Raw genomic sequence first — 22,127 nt, 5'->3', positions numbered from 1 at the left:
ATCAAGAAATTCGAATTTTCAAGTAGGATTTCTCATTCCTTGAGTTTATCATAATCATATTGATCCATTAATAATTCAGGCTTTCTTCAGAATATTGTCTATGTGAGTGTCATAATCCAGAAAAGGACTAATTACGTATCAAATAATCATCTGATGGATGATTAAAGGATAGCTCAAAATAAGGGCGCATTGACACCAATAGAAGGTGTACTTTATAAATCTTTACATGTGAATCCGTAAAATATCCTATAAAACTACTGTAAATCATGGAAAAGACAGTTTTTTTTATATGTTTTGAAACATTTGTATACCCGATTTGACGTAAGTGCGCTGAACTAGAGCATTCAAAAAAGGGGACAAACCAAGATCATATTTTCGACTGGACAAACCAACATCATTCACCTTACTTCTTGTAGGGAAACAAGCCCAGGAGACTAAAAGCCTCTTAAATAAAGAATAAAAAAATACTTTTTGCGATACACCCATCAAAAAGAAGGAACTGAATAGCTCGCTCGAAGTACAGTTGCAGTGGTCGTTCTATAGACACTGACAGAAAAAGGAAATATTACAAATCATTAGAATTTATTGGATATAAAAGAAATCAATTTTCATGACATAGTCTGGCTCCAGCTAGCAAGAAATCAAAAGCCCTCATGCCGATATTACACACAGCGGTTTTGCATGATCCCCTTGATGATTCCCAACTTCAAGTAGCAAACAACGGCCCAAGAAGAGGCTGACCGGCTTTCATAAGAAGACCGGTCTGGCAAAGAGTGCTAGTGTATTTTTGCATGTGATGCAAAATGATGTGATGAACAAATTTTATACACCGCTAGCAACCGATTGTGTGTCAACTGCGAAAATGACTGCCGCGACAACTGTTTTAGCTAGCATACAAAGAAGAGAATCATTCGCGAAGAATACTCAGTGCAGTGAGTGCATTGACATAAATAAATAAGTTGTGACATATGGCATATGGCTTGTGTATTGTTCTTACGAGGGCAAGAATGAATCCTCAATCAACTATCTCCAATGGATTCTACAAAACATTGCAAACAATTGGTCCATTGTTGGGCCACCCAAACCTTCTACTAAATAATTTCAGAAACTCGTTTGTTCTCAAATAATATTCGGAGTGATAAACAATCGATTTGAACAAAATAATTCTGCAGATCTTCTTCAACAATACGATCGCATCCTCCAATATGAAACAACTCTCCGTAATGTTTTTCATGATGACACTCAAAAACAATCATAATTTAAAAGACAATGTTCGGTTTTGACACGATTTGATTTAGACAAGATCTGTTTCTGGTTTGAGGCCAAAGTCGAACTGGTACGATAATCGGTTGTTAACGGTTGTTAACGCGTTGACGCACATCTTTTCCTGTTTTCTCAAATCCCCCCGGGTGCGATAAATCCACAAACAAAGCTGCGACAACGAATTGTACAATCGAAACAACTAACTACCACCACAACGGCGAGTAGCAAGTTGCAAACTTGAGGAAATCCGTTGGAACTTGCAAACTAGTTTGAGGCTCACGCCCGCGAACTCTACCAGAAAAGATGTCATATGCGCGGGGCCGGTTGGTTGAAAAACCAAAAAAGTGAAAACCAAAAAACATAATATTTTGCGATTAGGAATCAAACTACCGATTTTCACGAAAATCTGAGAACCACAATATCGGTTTGGCATGGAATGGCTGAATGAGGAGAATATCATGAAGAAAAAGAGCGTATTTTCATCCACGCATAGTAATATCTCCTGCTTTGTGCAGTGTAGATGTTCTCCTGGGGGTTGAATAATGTCTTCATGTAGCAAACTTCAAACTTCAAACAATTCATTTTATGTTTTTCCGAGACGATAGTTAGGGTATATAATGTTGGTTTGTCTGATTTTGGGTGTTTTCACGCAACAGTAAATGTAAATCTATTTTTCTTCATGAAAATTACATGTAATCAAGACGTGTTTGGGTTTTGTTGAAAAGCCCCAAGTCTCTAATTGCTAATAATACCATGAGATGATCAAATTATTCTAATTATTATGTTTTTTATTATCATGGTTTGCCCGAAAAATGATCATTGATCCGGTTTTAGAAATCATTATTTTTGAATCAAGAAATTCGAATTTTCAAGTAGGATTTCTCATTCCTTGAGTTTATCATAATCATATTGATCCATTAATAATTCAGGCTTTCTTCAGAATATTGTCTATGTGAGTGTCATAATCCAGAAAAGGACTAATTACGTATCAAATAATCATCTGATGGATGATTAAAGGATAGCTCAAAATAAGGGCGCATTGACACCAATAGAAGGTGTACTTTATAAATCTTTACATGTGAATCCGTAAAATATCCTATAAAACTACTGTAAATCATGGAAAAGACAGTTTTTTTTATATGTTTTGAAACATTTGTATACCCGATTTGACGTAAGTGCGCTGAACTAGAGCATTCAAAAAAGGGGACAAACCAAGATCATATTTTCGACTGGACAAACCAACATCATTCACCTTACTTCTTGTAGGGAAACAAGCCCAGGAGACTAAAAGCCTCTTAAATAAAGAATAAAAAAATACTTTTTGCGATACACCCATCAAAAAGAAGGAACTGAATAGCTCGCTCGAAGTACAGTTGCAGTGGTCGTTCTATAGACACTGACAGAAAAAGGAAATATTACAAATCATTAGAATTTATTGGATATAAAAGAAATCAATTTTCATGGCATAGTCTGGCTCCAGCTAGCAAGAAATCAAAAGCCCTCATGCCGATATTACACACAGCGGTTTTGCATGATCCCCTTGATGATTCCCAACTTCAAGTAGCAAACAACGGCCCAAGAAGAGGCTGACCGGCTTTCATAAGAAGACCGGTCTGGCAAAGAGTGCTAGTGTATTTTTGCATGTGATGCAAAATGATGTGATGAACAAATTTTATACACCGCTAGCAACCGATTGTGTGTCAACTGCGAAAATGACTGCCGCGACAACTGTTTTAGCTAGCATACAAAGAAGAGAATCATTCGCGAAGAATACTCAGTGCAGTGAGTGCATTGACATAAATAAATAAGTTGTGACATATGGCATATGGCTTGTGTATTGTTCTTACGAGGGCAAGAATGAATCCTCAATCAACTATCTCCAATAGATTCTATAAAACATTGCAAACAATTGGTCCATTGTTGGGCCACCCAAACCTTCTACTAAATAATTTCAGAAACTCGTTTGTTCTCAAATAATATTCGGAGTGATAAACAATCGATTTGAACAAAATAATTCTGCAGATCTTCTTCAACAATACGATCGCATCCTCCAATATGAAACAACTCTCCGTAATGTTTTTCATGATGACACTCAAAAACAATCATAATTTAAAAGACAATGTTCGGTTTTGACACGATTTGATTTAGACAAGATCTGTTTCTGGTTTGAGGCCAAAGTCGAACTGGTACGATAATCGGTTGTTAACGGTTGTTAACGCGTTGACGCACATCTTTTCCTGTTTTCTCAAATCCCCCCGGGTGCGATAAATCCACAAACAAAGCTGCGACAACGAATTGTACAATCGAAACAACTAACTACCACCACAACGGCGAGTAGCAAGTTGCAAACTTGAGGAAATCCGTTGGAACTTGCAAACTAGTTTGAGGCTCACGCCCGCGAACTCTACCAGAAAAGATGTCATATGCGCGGGGCCGGTTGGTTGAGAGCGTGGCGGAATTCCCAAACATTACCGCATAGCTTCGTTTTTCGGTGAGCGCAGCTATACCCAACTGCAAAATGGTTTTCACTTTTAGGTGAACATTGAAGCCCACCATAAACATTGTAATGCGCAAGTAGCTGCTGCTGCGGCTACCTTGGGTACCAATGTTAACATACTTTTTTACATTGGGCGAACAATGCAACTTATCAGCGAGTGCGTGGGCGTGTTGCTTCCTTCTGTTTTCGCTGCTGAAAACTAAAACAGATTCACCGCGATACAACGCACCTAGATGTCGCTCTGATTTCGAGCTACGTATGAGCTGAGCACAAGTGAAACAATCACACACACACACACACACACACACACACGTTGTGTTTACGCAAACGTCACTCATCAGCATGTGTTCAATCAGAACATCGAGCGCACGCGTCGGTGTTTTTTTTTTGACATTTTGTTTTCATACCCACTGATGGATGGCTGGTTGGAAGGTAGATGATATGGATGCTGGCTGTTGATGTGGTCGAACCCTCAAATCACCGACAGGCGGCTGAAATTTGATGATGGTAATTTTAAAATTTATCTACAATGTTTTTTTTCGTTTCTAAAGCGAGAAAATGCGCTTTTTATCCTGGTAATATAGGGAAGTAAAAAAAACAACCAACCATTTAGCGGTTAATAGTTCACGCTCATAATTCTTCCCGGCTTGCCTCGCCACTTTCTTCCCAGGGCAAGATTTAATACCCCCGAAACGTCTATCTAATTGACTCTAAAAATAGCGCATTTTTTGGTGTTCCGGTCCCATTTCGGATCCATTATTCAGCGGGCCGTTGTTTTTTTTGATTGTTGTCAGTCATGTTTTCCCACAGAGAAGACCTCGTATGCACTTTTGACTGGCTTTTTTTCTCGTCCTCCTCATCTTACTGACAACACTGTTATTGCGGCGGCGGCGGCTGCAGCTCCAGTGGTCCGCTGTCAACCTTCCATTAGAATTGGGTGAAAATCGAGTTTCGATCCCGTCAGCCATAAATTACGCGTTGCGGTTGACAACTCGCGCTGCTATAAAGTAAAGTGGCATCCAGCTCCAGCTACTCAAGATGTTTCAGACGGGTGACCTCTCGGGGTTGACCTAGCGGCGACAACTGAGTGCAGCACGAATATGCTGCGGTTAAATGTTTATGAAGTCATCAACCGGCTGGATGTGGTGAGTGCACAAAAAACTGACAGTTGCCACCTGTAAAACTGTCACTTTCTGGGTAGTAATTCTGGTTTTTGCAACGAATGTGTTATCGTCAGCATTTGGTTTTTTTCCCGTGCAACGTATTGGGTTAATGGCTTCAAGGGATCTTTGCTTTTTTTGTTTGAAGGTTTCAGATTTTTTTTAGAACATACTAGAACTTATTTTCGAGCCAATTTTCCAGCGTCACAGAAGTGATTTATCTCGCCGCCTTCCAGTACAAGCGTCTACATATTGTCCTAGAGCACCACTACTAGCACCAATCGCGGTAATTGCGACAAAATATAAAATTAAACAGAACCTCCGTCGTAAAATCGAGCAAACGACCAGATAATTTAAGGTGTATATAAAGTTCACACTACTTTACGACCGTCGTCGTGTCAAGATGTCGTCGTAGCCGTTCGTCCTCTGGCTGGCTGGCTGGCTGGCCGGTTGGTACTTTCAATGGGAGCGATGGAACCCCAGCAAGTGTTAACGATCGGCCGGTCGCGGTCATACGAGCCACATCTGAGAGATGACCCCTACCGCACAATCGCATTCCGCTGGATTTAACGAGTGAAGCCCCGGCTTGTGTTGTTATTCGTCCAGTGGTTTGTGAATTTGGCGGATGAGTAACACTGCCAGCTCGCAGCAATGTAGAAGATCTCTAGGTACGTCATTGCGGCCGGCGAGTAGCAGCAGCAGTGCAGTTAACACTTTCAAGTGGTGCGAAATTGGTTCGGAAAAATCCTTTGATTTTCCCCCGGCAGAAGCAAATGCTGCGGCGATTATTCCATTGCGCGTGCGGCAAAAAGCTTTTTGCGGTGCACCGCTGCCGACCAATCGAAGCTGCGAAAATTATTCAATTATTTCGCACTTGCGCACCCAAATGCCCGTGCGCATATGGGCGAAACGCGCGAGCGTTTCGGCAATTTTAATTAAAATCCGAAAGTATGTCGTAAATAAATTTGTTTGGAAATAGATCCGCCACTGACCAACAACGGTCCGCGAAGATGAAAGGAAACGTCTGTGTTTGCCGCCAGCCGCAGTTGCCGTGATGAGATGAGTGGGTCCGAGCGAGGCGGCGAGCTTCACTAGAGGTTTCTTTTTGGGTGCTTTTCCGAAGAATGCGCCCATCAACCCATCCGCAATGTCACCTCCGCGAGGTGGCGGCCTAGATGGATTCTGGTACGCAATGGAACCGTGGCGGTCCATAGGCTGGATTTTTTATGGGTCCTACTCAGATTGACCGGCCGAAGACAGGTTAATCGGGTGGATGTTTTCTTGGGCGAACGCGACAGATGTGTGCGAGAGTGAGAGAACGAGAGCATTTGATGATAACCGCCGGCGAACAGGCTAGCACCAACCCAACGTAGGCTAATTATTTTAATTGGTCACAGAGCTTTAATTTAATTAGGAGGCAGCAGTCGCAAAACGATGTGCGTAAATTAGATGCTGCTGCGCATGTGATTCATTTTTTCGGCAATCAACTCGTTCAATTAACAATAATCTTTAATTTATGCTTTGCGTATTGAGTCGAACAACATTGTGTTGCATTCGTATGTTTGATATTGTTCGCTCCATCATACAAATACACAGTGTGTCAGCTGAGCTTCGGGAATGTACTTCTAAACAAGTTAGTTTATTTCATTATTCCAAGTAGTTTCGATACGTTTTTACGTCGATTTAATAGCGATTCAAGTGCGTTATTTTGAGAAACGGTATTCAATGCTTCGGTTCGGATGGTCTTGATGTAGTCAAAGTCGGATGTTGCCGAATCTAGTGAATACTGTGTAGCGGATGATTTGAGACACAGATGCGATTTGATTCAAAAATTTGCGCAGACGCACGATCAGTGATGAAACTTTTAGACAATTGAAACAAACTCCTCAACGATATTTAACTAAGAGTTAGTGTGAGACCCGACTCAATTCATCTGTGTGACCAACACACGTATTAAGGAAGGCAACATCGTATAGCATATGTTGAAGGAATTATTAAATAACGTCTAACTCCCGATGGAAAGAAAGGGAGAGGTTGTAAAAATGATCCGATGATGACCAAGATGTCGCTAAAAAATACAAGGTCCGGTTTATACAGAGAACTATAAAACTCTCTAAACTACATGCTCACAAAGTGTAACTCTGCACGCAGTTGCTCACCAAATCGTGTCTTCCATCAACTACTTGGACTTGAGTATCACTTCATGTACAAATTTGACGTTCTGAAACACATCCGAAAGAAGAAAAGGTCGATATTTGCGAGGAAATTTCTGACCTAGCAGGCGATTTTCTGATGTATAGAAGTTAGCGCTCTTTACACCTCTGGAACAGTCAGCCAGATGTACAGTGACTCAAATCCGTAATCGTACTCCACCATGCAGATCTCTTTTCCCTTCTTTTGAAAGTCGAAAACAAGCTTTCGGAACATTCTATTTAGATAAAATTATAGTGTCATATGAGAGTTAAAAGGTTTGCTATCTGTTTTCAGAATAATGGTTTTTATATCTCTAAAAATGGCGAATTCATAACGCTGGTTACGTACGCTGGTTGAAATCTCTACTCGATTTCGAAGGCGTTGGCCAATTTCCTAATTCCATCATTACTATGGTATCCCTTGTTCATTGCAACTATCTTTAGCTGTCTTTAGCCTTATCTACGAGTTTTTTGGTGTATTCAGAAGGTATATTTATCAATTTTTTCCTTAAGTGGTTTTTAAAATCGTTATTTTTAGAAATTTTATGGTTTCTAAATTTCCTACACAGATAATTCCCATAGTTTTTTACTGGGACTTTCAAAAGAAGGGATAAGAGATCTGCATGGTGGAGTACGATTACGGATTTGAGTCACTGTACATTGTAAAATTATATTTTGGTGATTAATTTCCAGTTTGTGAATACACCCCGTTCAAACAGCGAAATATACTACATGGGCTGGAAAGCCCCGATATTTTTAATGAAAACAATTGTTTTTTGGGCAAAGCTGTACTTATTACTCAATATAAATTCTTTCGAGGGCAATACACTTGGTATAGCCAGTTTCCAACATTTCGACTCCCTTTCTGTAGTACGAAACGTCTAAGTCTTCGAAATATGCCTCAGTGCCAGTGTGATAATGGATCCATGTTTCATCCATTGTCACAAAACGTCGAAAGAAATCCACTCGATTACGCTCCAACAAACGCCAAACCGGCTGTTGAATCACGTTGACGCGCCGCTGTTTTTGGTAGATGGCCAGCAAACGCGACACCCATCGCGCGGATAGCTTTTTCATGTCCCAAATGTCGTGCAAAATGTATCCCAAGCGTTCGTTTGAAATGCCTACGACCTCAGCTAACTCGCGTAACTTCACTTTACGACCTCTTAAAACGAGTTGATGCACTTGTTTTACGATTTCTGGATTCAAAGCCTCTTTTGGCCTTCCAGGGCGAGGTGCATCTTTCCCATTAAAAAAATTTTTTGATCAAAATACGATATTCCTCATTTTCCATTTTCTATACTATACGAATGCTCAGGTAGTGACACTTAACCAACTGTAGTTTGTGAACAAATAAACGGAATGTCATGAAACTTCACACATAATACAAATGAACCTCTCATTTTTTAGTCGCGCCATCTGTTGAAATATACCGGGACTTTTCAGCTCATGCAGTATTATATGCTGTACGGTTTATCCGCTAAAACGAGTTCTATACAAATTATATAGAGCTTTTCGAAATATGTCACCAGTGATTGGTAGACTCTTGCTCTCTTGTTTTGGTCATGGCTTCCACATAATCCGATCACCGGTATGCATGACCTTACAGATGGATAGTCTAATGATTTTTGCATAGATTAAACATAGTTTTCAGGCTGAAATACCTTTTTGTTCGCGTTTGCACTTAATTTCAATCCGTTTATTGCGCTATCCGTGATTTACGTTATCCGAAGTGACCGTGCCAGACTATTTCGAGGATGATCGGGGTTCTGCTGTATCATGCCGTATCAATTTAATCATTTTTTCATTTTATTTTTAATCAGCGGTAACAGAGCCAAATTTATTCGTGTACATTTCTATCTTATCGATAAGATGTGGTAGATTACACAATTGTCGCTATTCCTATTGTTTCACTGTTCACAGTTGGACCGTACGAAGCGGGACAGATGATATGAGCCTTCCCTTGTTGTGTTATTAATAGCACCAATGGCCCGATGTTTCTTGTTGCAAGTAGCAGAGTGTGTGTGAACGGATAGTGACTGGATTACTGTCACATGATGACGTGATTACTGCTGCGTGGACGTAATAGCTAGATTAGCATACAAATGTTCGATTGAGGGCCCTGAGTTGTTAGTTCACGTCGGTTCGCTCAGTAGTGGACACGCAACCACTTAGGCTACGAAGAGCCCCGAGTTGTATATCATTTCTTCAAACTTCAAAATCTACCGGTCGATCTGCTGTATGAGAATCCCGATCATCCGAAAAATTGAGTGGCGAGGCCACCGCGGATAACGAATGTCGCAAATGACGTAATAAACGATGAATACTGATATGCAACAAAATCCTCAAACTATCTCTCCGTAAAGTCGTGTACACCAGTGGTTAGATAATGGGCTTCATTCCCGTACACACTTCACTGTGAAAACGAAATGAACTACGTATTTCGAATTAGTGAAGCGTCGAAAACAATAATGGGTTTTCAGGCAGAATGAACACCCAAACAGGAGTTGTGAATGAAAATTAACTTTTCCGTATCAAATTAGTGTTCAACGTGAATGGAAAACTTTGTTTTATTCATGCGGTAAAATAATCTCTTACAAAAACTGTATCTGAAGATTATTTTATATTATAATGATAAATTTTAGTGAAAAACTAATTTCGTATCCAGAAATTAGCCCCGTTGTCATCGCGGATACACTTCATTTAATGTGTCCCGTGAAGTGGAAACGGGAATAAAACCCAATGCACAATGGTCCAGGAGATGCATTTATGTGAAATTTAGCATTTAGAGCTCGACAGTTATTCTTTAGACCAAAACTGTCTTCGACAAAGTTGTTACATATGATAGAGCGCTCATTTTTATGTTATAATAAATAGGGTGACCACAACTGTCGATGAAATAAAAAATACGCTATCGCTATCGATTATTTAGATAGAAAAACACTTTGTTCTACAAAGATGTTTCAAATAACTGGGGCTACAACATTGTCGATCCATGTATACCTCTATCTATAAAGATAAGAAAGTGAGATTTTATATTTCATCGACAATTTGGGTCACCCTATTTTTGATAACATAAAAATGAGCGCTCTATTATATGTAACAACTTTGTCGAAGACAGTTTTTGTCTAGAGAATAACTGTCGATCTCTGAATGCTAATTTCCACTTAAATGCACCTCCTGGACCATTGTGCAATGTAAAAGGTATTACCAAAACAACGGAGCAAGAGTCTGTCGCTTTTATGAAATACTATTACCATTAATAACTTTTTTTTTTCCTACGAACGGAATTTGATAAATTTATCATAGAAAATTTTGCTAAATATGATATACACTATGACTTTCTAGCCCCTAAATAAACGGAAAGTGGAAGCATTTCTGTAGGAAGCATCAATGTGTTTGTTCAGCGTTTTCCTGTACTTCCTGAACCAAGCCATCAATGACGAGTACCAAACGTGGCGGCCATGAGCAATTAAGTCCCCGTGAACAAGGAAAAGAAGAAGAAGAAGAAACAATTTCAATATCAGCCATTCCATGCCAAACCGATATAGTGGTTCTCAGAATTTGATGAAAAGTGGTAGGTTTTGTTCATTACCGCAGAATATTAGACCCGTATTTTTTATTGTTTAATTAGGACGCCCATTTCCGTTTTAGGGTGGTCTGAAAAAATAACTTTTTCCCCTTTTTGTCAAAATGACTTTTTCCAAAAATTCGTAACTTTTGAACTACCACTCCGATTTTGATCATCGATACATCAAATTAAAGGCAATGAACTAGTCTTCTTTGAAAAAATATTGAAATTTCAATTGGATTTTGTTTTCATAATTATTGATTGTATTTATTTTTTATAGTTTCTTTCAAACTATAAGTTTGGTGCGGATTTTTTACATAACATTTCCAAAAACCAGAGAGGTGTTTTTTTCGTATTGAAGTTATGATTTTTTAAAGTTAAACGATGATCTAAAAAATCAGAAACGAATAATTCATAACTTTTAAAATACTAGACCGATTCAGATGATCGACATATCAAATTGAAGCCAATGAGATAATCTTCATTGAAAAAATATCACGCTTACAAAAAAATGGGTTTTGTTTTCGTAATTATTGATTGTATTTGTTTTTTAAAGTTAACATGGTTTCTGGATGGGGAGGTGCTCCCGTGGCCGAGTGGTTATTGTTCCACATTGTAGTGCCGGGAGTTCGGGCTCAATTCCCGTTCTGGCCGGAGGATTTGTCGTCGCAGAATTTTTTTCTGACTTGCACTGTGGTCACGCGTATTCTAGAGCTTGCCACTATAGAATATGTTCAAGGCGTATTATTCGGCATAGAAAGCTCAACTGAGTAGTACTAATACAATTGACGCAAGTAATACCTACGTTGAGATGGCAAAAGTTCCACTGGGAACGTTTTTGTCATCCAACAATGGTTTCGAGACCAAGGGCGCTATATTGATGGTCCAAAAAATCAAAACATCCCCAATGAGTTATTCTTTTTTAAAAAATATTACAATTGCAAAAAACAGGATTTTACATATTCCTATCCTCTCCCCATTAAGCTATTGCAACCAAAAGATCTAAACTTTGATAAACCATAACTTCAACAAAATACAAACAAAATTTGTTGAATATGTTATGTAAAAAATCCTCAGCCTTCAAGAAAAAATATAAAAAATATAGCGCCCTTGGTCCCGAGACCATGAAAACTATGAAAAAACAAATACAATTAATTATCACGAACACAAAATTCTATTCTTTCGCAAATCCAATATTTTTCCGTAGAAAACTAGCTTATTTGCTTTACTTTGACATATCGATCATCGAAATCGATGTAGTAACTCAAAAGTTATGAATTTTTGGAAAAAAGCGGAAAATAGTGATTTTTCGGACCTAAAATAAAAACGGTCATCTTAATAAAAAAAAATAAAAAAAGGGTCTAATAATTTCCGATAAAGAACAAAACTACCAATCTTCAGGAAAATCTGAGAACCACTATATCGGTTTGCCATGGAATAGCTGTACACAAGCATCATAGACAAGCGAAAAAAATAATATTCATTAAGATAGAACGCAAGGGGGCCTCCGTAGCCACATTGGTTGCGCGTTCGCTTAGTAAGCGATCGATCGTGAGTTCGAAACTCAGGGCCCTCATTGACCATCTTTGTGTTGTTACAGAATAACTACGTCCACGCAACAATCATCAGCGATGGAAATCGATCCACGGTGGAACAAAGATCGATTCATCCATACAACTGCTCTGCTCTGCAAGACACATCGGGCTGCTGTTCTATAAATAACTCAACAATGATCAATCAACTGTCTCCGCTGTCCGGTCTAACTGGATAATGGAAGAACAGATAGAAAACTCTTACGCCTAAATGGCTGCTACTGTGTAAATGTGTACTATATGGAATGGTATACAAGGGAATACTCTAACGCCGAAAAATGGCAACTGTGTAATGTGCTAATTATAGATATGATAAATATGTGACATGTACACGATTAAAATTCGGCTCTGTTACAGCTAAAATGCCAATGAGTCTAAAATAAATAAAAGGGACAAAAAAAAAGATAGAACGCAAATAATATTCTACGAAAAAGCACAACACAACTCAATTTCTTCGATGTTGTGAGGTTTTTCAAATACTGTGCGTTATTTCTTGTTTGAAAACTAAGGAAAAGTGACCACATTTGGGAAATTCCGATAGTGTATCGGATTTCCATTGCAGGTAAGGTTTTATGTGATCTTTCCTCAATGATCCCTTTTGTTTACTTCAGCAAAATGTCCAGCTGCAACGTCCATCGATGCCGGAACAATGGTAGAATTGAAAGTGACGAAGGAGACAGGGTATCTCTACATCGTTTTCAGACAGATAAGTCGTTGAGATGGAAAGGCAAAAGTTTTTTGGATACAAAACTTCTTTTTACCTCTTTTTACCTATGAGATAATTATAGTGCTTAAAATTTCTAAATTATCCAGTAAACTGTTATTTAATTGATTCGATGCATATTTGGGAACATTTTTGTGTTACAATGTAAAAAAAATAAATATGTTTAAATTTACACGCATTCAATCGATGGTCTCAACATTATTTTTTGCTTTTTTTCTTCGATCACTACATGAACAATGCGGGGAGTAATTAAAACACTCACGGTTTCATGATGTTTTGAGCCAAATTGCTCATAAAATCTTGTAACTATTTATTTTCTAACAGCTGACTGTTCTATTCTGACTTATTTTCATTCTTTAAGTAGTAAATAGGTCCAATGAGAAGTCGTATGCTTAGTCCTCGAAAGCAGTAGCATTTTCGATGAAATGCTGCTTAATTGCAAAATTTTCCCACAACGCACGCACCAACACTGAGTACCCCAAAATTCTTGGTACCACCAAAAACAATGAAAGTTCGTTTGTTTCTATGAAGTTGGGGTAGAGTCGTCCGAGGACAGCTCGACAACCAAAAGTAATCGCCTCTGTCTAAAGGAAGATTCTAGTGAATCCAGTATAACTATATGTGATTTGAATAGTAGCTTTGAATGGTAAATAAATGGATCTGGTACTCATTTAAAAAAAAATATATATATAGCCATTCCATGTCAAACCGATATAGTAGTTCTCAGATTTTCGTCAAAAGTGGTAGTTCCGTTCATTATCGCAAACTATTAGACCCGTATTTTTTAATTTTTTTTAGAGTGCACATTTTCATTTTAGGGTGATCCGAAATATCGAATTTTTCCCCTTTTTTCCAAAAATGACATCTTTCAAAAATTCATAACTTGTGAACTACTGAATCGGTTTAGACGGTCGATATATGAAATTAAAGCTTATTATTATTAAAGCTAGTCATTCTTGGAAAAAAACTACACTTGCAAAAATTTCAGGTTTTGGTTTTGTCATTATTGATTGTATTTGTTGTTTATAGTTTTCATGGTCTCGGGACCAAGGGCGCTATATTTTTTATATTTTTTCTGGAAAGGATTTTTCACATAACATATCTCGAAACCAGGGAGGCGTTTTTTTTTGTTTTTGAGTTATGATTTTTCAAAGTTACCTGATGGTTCAACAAATAATTTTTCAAATTTAACATGTTAACTTTGAAAAATCATAACATAAAAATCAAAAATAACACTGCTCTGGTATTCGGATATATTATGTGAAAAAACCTCAGCTTTCAGGAAAAAATATAAAAAAATATGACGCTCTTGGTCCCGAAACGATGTAAGCTATAGAAAACAAATATGAGTTATCTTCAAAAAATAATAACTCAAAAACGAAAAAAAGGCCTCCCTGGTTTCGAGATATGCTATGTGAAAAATTCTCAGCTTTCCAGAAAAAATACATGGTCCCGAGGCCATGAAAACTATTAAAAAAAAACAAATACAATCATTATTAACGAAACCAAAATTAAAATTTTGTGTAACTCTGGTACTTTTTCAAAAAGATCAGCTAATTGGCTTTAATTTGATATATCGATCATTTAATTCGGCTCAGTAGTTGAAGTTTGAAAAAAGTGGAAAAATTTAATTTTTCGGACCACCCTAAAATGGAAATGGTCACCCTAACAAAAGAATAAAAAAATACGGGTCAAATGGTTTGCGACAAAGAACAAAATTCCCACTTCCCACGAAAATCTGAGATCCACTATATCGGTTTTACATGGAATGACTGTATATATAATGTAAATATGGTGTACATGGACATTTTTAATAAGCATGTCCTTCCGTGGGTTACAGAGAAAAACGGGCCGGGGCTGAATGTTGAAATACCACTCAACACAAGACCCATGCAACATCTCAAATTGTATCAAGTAGTTATTTCCGTTGTGGGCGAAAAAAAAAATGTGGCCATCATCCAGCCCTGATCTCAATCCATTGAATTATCCATTGTGGCGTGTTATGGAGACCTGTGGTTTGTTCCATGCACCACACAACTTGACCAGGTCCCTCAGCTTGACAACAAGCTTCAGACGAAGATTGAACCGTCTCTGAATACTATAGGACTATATAATTGAAACTTGTTGTATTTGAGGATACGCCCACGAAGTTACAGATTCTAATATTCAGGATACAAAAGGATAGGATAATAGGACAGTAAGCAACTGGTTTGGATGTAAGCGTTTGTCGTCATTGCCATTCGGCTACTTCCATCTGAAATGCTTCAAGCTTACGTTATATGCTTTATTTGCAAATTCGCTGAGTGATATCCTATATTGAAATCCAAGAGTCCTACGTCAATTTCGAGAAAACTTTTTTGAAGCATGCCCTTTCCTAAAGTCTCATCAATTTGATACGGATGTAATTGCTGACTATGTTTGGAAATCCGGAGTTAAAAAGTTCAAACACGTGAATTTTCGAGAAAAAAATTCCCGACTTCAGAAAGAATAAAATTTTTGAAATTACTACATGACTTGAAATCCTTAGAGCAAAAATTGTAGTTCAGTAATAAATACACGAACAACTATCAAAATCTACGCCCAACCGTGTAAAAAAGGTTGCATAGAGGTCTTGAAAGGTTGGACTTCTAATTTAGAGTTTCGAAGTTTTTTTTAAAATCGTAAAGTCAAAACGATCTTTCTCTTCTCTACTTAACATATGTTTGCTTTTACAGTTTCATTAGAATCATTTCAATTCACTAGTATCATAAAAAATACCTCAGTTATAAATTACACTATCAATTCTCGTCTAGCTATTATTATTCGAATAATAGTTCCATTTCCAATACCGAATTTAACATATCGCAAAAGCTAAGTTTGACAAAATAAACAAATTCCATCGATTCCGATCAAATCTATTTTATTTACACATGATGTAGGAATGGTAACATCGCCTAGAATATGATGCAATTGATTGTAAAATATGTCCGGTATTTATTGAATCCAATAACTGCATAGTGAATCTTCACTTGCAACTGAGGCAATTTGCATTTGAATCCACTAAGCGCTGTTACTATTTTGTGTATCATTTTGAAATGATAATCGTAAGATCATATATTGTGTATCGTAAGAAAGTTCCAGAAAATGGTAGGCATGTCAATAAAATTCGATCATATTTTTTTGCGAAATCATAGTCAGGCAGACTCGTGCTGTCTGTCCTAGCTAACGCTCATTCGGGAATTATGTGAGTGATTATCGTTTTTGATCACTCAAACTGGGTAACGTATTGGTTTGTTAATGAGAAACCGCCGACAGCAGCGTTGGGTTCGCGGATGCCTCGCTGGTGTTGACCATGTCAATTTTTTATCCTCGATGTGGTTTCACCTCATAATTACATGTATTAATAAAATGTATACAATAAAACAAAAAAAAAAGATCACTTTTATTATAAAAACCTTATCTACGATTAGGCAGTGCGTAGATAGTGATAATAAGTGTGTAACTGTTTTTTTTGCAGCAAATTCTAGAAACTGTAGTTTAAGGAAAAACGTTTTTCACCCTACAGGTAGGGCATCTGGAGATAGAGGGAACTAATTTGAAAAAAAGAAGCACGGTCAATAATGTCGCTTATGAAAACCCACAAAAGTAAAGTCGTGAAATGAAAGATTCGGTACTACAAATCAATTAAATTCTAATACACGATATGACAGAGAGAGTGTCAAAAAACAAAACAAGGTGTCACACAAGAAATCTTTCAATTCTAGTCCCATTTCCCTTTTTGCCTAAGTGGAACAGTCAAATAAATATTGTAGAAAATTTGGAACCGAATAGGTATAAAATACTAGCGGACCCGATGAACTCCGTCCCATCTTCTTCTTCTTGAATGGCGTTAACGTTCCCTGTGGAACTTTTGCCGTCTCAACGTATGTATTAACTGGCGCCATTTATTAATACATAGTTGAGATTTCTTAAGCCAAATAACACACCTTGAATGTATTCTGAGGGGCAAGCTCTAGAATACGCGTGACCACAGTGCAAGTCGAAGGAAATTTTTTTGACGAAAAATCCCCCGACCAGAACGGGAATCGAACCCGAACACCCGGCATGATAATGTGAAGCGCTAACCACTCGGCCACGGATGCACTAACTCCGTCCCATCCAAAATTCAAAATGTCAAAATCACCAATCTTGTTGTTTTGTTTTGTATTCTGGTAAATGCTGATATTTTGCCATAAAATACAATGCAAAACACTCTCCATCAAATGAACGAACAGGAACCAAGTTCCCTCAAAGCGTTTGATTTTCTAACCAATGTTGAGCTCATGAAGAAACAGACAGCACCAATGTACCATTAATGTAAAGTCATAGTTGAAGTTTGAGTTGAAACGAAATAGAGAGAATTTCACAATGTATTTTGAAATCATCTGAAACTAGAATCATTCATTGAGACAGTCATGGGTTTGAAGTTGTAACTTTAATATGTCGTTGACGATGTGGTTGGAAAAATTAGTTTCAGCCGTCGGAACAATACTTTTGGGGCAGATTTTCTAACCGCTCGACTGTATAGAAAACTTGATTGTCGTCGGATTTTCGTTCTAAATATTACAACTGTGTAGACATGATCAACTGAACCAGAATTGTTATAGACTTGAGATGGATAACTCTGCACTTCCCGTAGTTTGAAGATTGTAACGGGATTGGTCTTTCTTTTGAGTACGACAGTCACGACACTTAAAATCTCCTGTATCAAATGCTGTTGTTGAGTTTTACAGTTGAATTATTATAGGAAAATAAATTCATATTTCAGAGAGAGAAACCAAATTGAAGGTTAGACAAAAAAAAATCCGGACACCAGAACAATGCAGCCATCTCATGAGTCAGGAGTAAAAATTTTCAAAGTATCACTGAAACACGTTTAGAGTGTATAGAATCACAGTGGGCATTTTTTGGCAGAATTAGTCCATTTGTTTACATGATGGCGTCAATGTAACAAGCGTGTCGCGAATCGATCCTGCACACTGGGCAATGGAAAACCTGAACTATCCGCTCGTGAGTTGGCTGAACGTTGGGTTCAATCTCCAATCCAAGGCGTGAAATGTTCTGAAACGATTTAGAGAGCATGTGGTGACATGAAAGAGGAAAATGACAGCGAAGGTAGCAGTTCCTAGAACTTGTTGCAAAGTTATGACTCTTTTCGAGAAACGTTGCAATAGTGACAGAAGTTTCGTAATCTCATGTTTAGAAATCAAAGAAGAGAACTGGCTTGGGAAATTTTAAGGCACTAGTTACACCGAACGCGAATCAAAATCCGCCGAATTAAAGCGGAAAACAACTGGTGAATTAACAAGAGTTTCACGACCGATTTCTTTTGTTTTCAATCTTTGAAATCAGACAAGATATAAAGGATTTTTTAAAATGCCTTTCGGTTTAAATTCGGTATTCAAGTTTCGAACATGAAATTTCACGTTTTTATCGAAAACCATGAATAACAGAGTGAGTAACACGGAATAATAAACAACAGTAGGTCGAGTTTGAACATAAAAATTAGTTTCAAAATCAGTCATCAATTGTATTCTCCAAAGGGGTGGTCAATGTTCCACCATAATGACCGATTTGAGCTATAGTGTTTGTTTGAAGACAGTTGCAGTAATCATTTACTTCGTGTTTTTTATGTTGTTGGGCTTATCACAAGCAGAGCTTCCTGCATGAGTTTCTACAACTTTCTCCTTAATGACCAACACACACATTTCATCAATGAAAGATTGCCGAACACCGCGGTCAATGAAGTCCCAACGTTCATCACTGATATTCCGGAAGCAAGGCCAAGGCCGACACCCAAGACACCCTCCAACACGCGGTTGCACTTACTTGGATGAATGTTGGGTGCAAGGCAAGTTCCGCCACCGTTGTCCAGCGGATCCAGGTGGTGGTTCATCACCAGCGATGGCTGCACCAGTCCTCCCCGGTGGCTCTGCAGGGGATTCAACTGGTGTGCCAATGGGCCACCGATCTCTGCCATTACCATATAGGATGATTTTTGATTGGTTTTACTCGAAACGTCGGGTCGTCCTCGTATGGCACACACGATCGACGGTAAGATCGATCGTCACACACGCACACACACACGTATACACAGAATCCAACTCACAACACTGAGTTTGGGCAATGCACGAATGACACCCGAAAAAAATACGCTGAAATCACTTCCCACGCATAGCGCGCAGCACTTCAATGAAGTAGATCTTCTCCGATTGCTTCCGTGCCGGTTGGCAGGACGTCTTGGTCTGTCAAATGCAACCTATGATCACTATCCACGGATAAGGCACGAGTGCTGCTGCCGGTTCGACGATCGGACGATCATGAACCGCTCGACGACGCGTTTGTATTTAATTACCACCAAATTGATTAACTATTTGTTGAACAAGCTAAGCGCGTTCACTTCCGCATTTTCCGCTGCTGGGGCTGGACCGCTGCCTAGGTGTGATTTATGATGTTTACGCGTGATGATCACCGAATTTTCAATCGTTGAGCCGTTATAATTGATGGTTTCCTATATTTTCATTTCCAAAGTGGTGAACATCCATAAACACAGATTATCTTGTGGGCTACTTTTTATTTTACTATTCACGCGCGAGGAGCGCGGGGGAGGCCTCTCGAGTCGCTATCTCACTCATCAACCACCCAAAATCACTGTTCCCTCATTTCGAGTCATAAAATGATTAATAAATAATAAACAGGAGTGGCATTGACCAAATTTGGTTTGCCGAGCGTTCGTTCCGCGTAACAATTGATGAAATAACCGATATCAAAAGCCCGGAGAGTTGTCACAATTTTCGGCGAAAGGTGAGGATACGATACGATCAGATTATTGGCACGTGCATCACACCGCAATGTGGAACGATTCGCATCGCACAGTGGGATCTGTCCGTACACACGTATTGCAAGCACGACTACACTCGGAGAGAGAGAGAGCGATGGGACAGAAACGTTCAAAACAGTACCACAACGTACCCCGCGAATGGTCGGCACAGAACTAAATCAACTTCAACGGCGAGAGGTGTCACAATTTTGAATTCCTACACGAATTCCACCAACACAACCATGCGTCTGGAACAGCCAGCTGTGGATATGTGTGCGCGCTCGTTCCGATCTTATGAAAGGAGAAAAGCCGCTTCTGGCGAGCGTTGAGAATCGCACTCACACCTCAGCGATTTTTCTGCACCAACACACACACACACACACACACACTCACCAGATCGTTGCGCAACTTCAGAAAGTGTGTGGATAGAAAGAGAGCAAAAGAAGTCGGAGCCTCGCCTTCCTTTGCATCGATCGCGTTGGATTGGTTGCTAAGGTGCCAAGGCTGGGAATGCCTGCGTCTGGGAGTCGATTGTTGTGTGTGATACGTTTGCATGGAAGGGGGTGGTGGCTTTGGTTCACTTGTATTACATTGCCACACGGTACCAACACACAAACGGGGATCGCCTCTCGCAGCTAATGGGAGTGGAACAAAATGGTTGGATGCGATGGAGGTGATGCGTTGTAGGCCTGCTGTTGAGGATTTTTGCTGTCTTCTTTGCGGATCAGTTCACTCAATCAGGGCCCCGAGGAAAGATTAACTTCTTCATCCCGATGAGTGTACAATGCGTTTTTTTTCATTCGGGAACAACAGCATTCTGGATACAGGTGAAGTGCGTAATGTTATGTATATAGGGGAAGAGCGTTATATTCGTTGACGAGAGGGATTGGAAGCGAGAGAGTGCAGTCAGTTATACTGCTGTTCGTTGTGAATTTGTTCGATATGATGTTATGAAGGATTATAAGGATGGATTGCATTCAAGGATTTATGTGTTTGATAGTGTTTCGCGCTAGTTTCGTTATCCAAGAAAAAAATGAAATTTTATTCACAGAAATTCATTTCATTTTATTATAATTAAAATACCGGATCGCAGGGCACGAATTTCTTTTAATATTTATATCAGTGCTTCACAAGATTTACACTTCATCCTAGTCAAAAGAGTATAAGGAAAGATTATCGTTCACTCAGTTCTAATGTTCCATTTTGTGGTCCTTTTTCCAGATTCGTTCTGTTTTGTTATGTTCAATATGTAACAAGTGACGCCAATGTTTCTAATGTTAGGGAGCGTGTTTCCTCGTGTATAGGCAAACACTCTTTTTTGCCTTGCCTTTTGCTGAAATGATCCTAATTTCTACATTTTCCAGCATCGAAATTAAAATCAACAGGTTTGAGTGGAGAGACACTTTACCAGTGTTTTGTTGGCTGGAAACTTTGGATGAGAACTGCGAAAGGCTTTATAAGAAAACATACTGTATCATTATTATACTTTTTCATCCGATTGGAATTCGATTATTGGACGTTGATCACCGACGATCGGATCTCTATAGCACACCAAGCTTGAGTGTTCCACAGTTGATCTCGATGCTGAATGTTGAATTGAATTTTTACGCCATTAATGCTTACTTACTTACTTAATCAGCAAAAGGCCCCAGTGGCCTGTGCTGCACACAGAAGTCGTCTCAATTCACTTCGGTCCATAGCTGTTTGTCGTCAGCCATGCAGTCTGCGTGGGATCCGGAAGTTTACAGTTCCATGTTCCGAGTTTCCAATCGTAGTCCTTATTTCGTCGCCCAGGTTTTTGCCGATTGTTCCGATCCGTACCAGCAAAGGCCCCAGTTTGATGGACGTCCTAATCGAGCTGTTGATATGGGAGAACCACTCTTTTTCTAAATTTTGAACAAATATTCCCCTTCGTTCTTCTTCTTCTAGGCCCCTTAAGCACAAATATTGGATCTCGCTGAGGCAAGCTTTGAGTATCGTTAGTATAGTATAGATACGAAGCAATGAACATCGCTTGTTCTTCCTTGTGTTGCGTCATCACATGTCTTCGTTTCGGATTGAGCTGTGGACATCAAACTGACGCCATTCCATTAAGGTTCTGAACTACACAATTGTGTGGGGAATCATCAAACTAGGCTATCATCGGCTCACCAAGAAAAAACATTGTTCAGGATTTTTGTGTGTGATTTGGTTTGCATGACAGTAACAAAACTATCTCCACCAATGATGACAGCTAAGCTAATCGAGACCGGAAATATTAATAGAAAGGGCTTCTGTTGAGAAGAGCGCA

The 22,127-nt window shown here is 38.9% G+C and overlaps 1 protein-coding gene across 1 annotated transcript in view; it reads right to left on the bottom strand.

Moving 5' to 3' along the window:
- Positions 1-19,998, bottom strand: part of LOC129778806 (insulin gene enhancer protein isl-1) — a 122,877-nt gene extending 102,879 nt beyond the window's left edge. Inside the window, exon 1 of the mRNA XM_055785915.1 lies at positions 18,847-19,998. Coding sequence (XP_055641890.1) covers positions 18,847-19,003 — 157 coding nt within the window. The 5' untranslated portion in view covers positions 19,004-19,998. The remainder of the gene's footprint in view (positions 1-18,846) is intronic.
- Positions 19,999-22,127: the final 2,129 nt, after the last annotated feature.

This window comes from Toxorhynchites rutilus, chromosome 3 (assembly GCF_029784135.1).
Source record: "Toxorhynchites rutilus septentrionalis strain SRP chromosome 3, ASM2978413v1, whole genome shotgun sequence".
Classification (NCBI taxonomy): domain Eukaryota; kingdom Metazoa; phylum Arthropoda; class Insecta; order Diptera; family Culicidae; genus Toxorhynchites; species Toxorhynchites rutilus.
The sequence above is the reverse complement of the archived record's forward strand: the minus strand, read 5'-3'. Positions and strand labels throughout refer to the sequence as shown.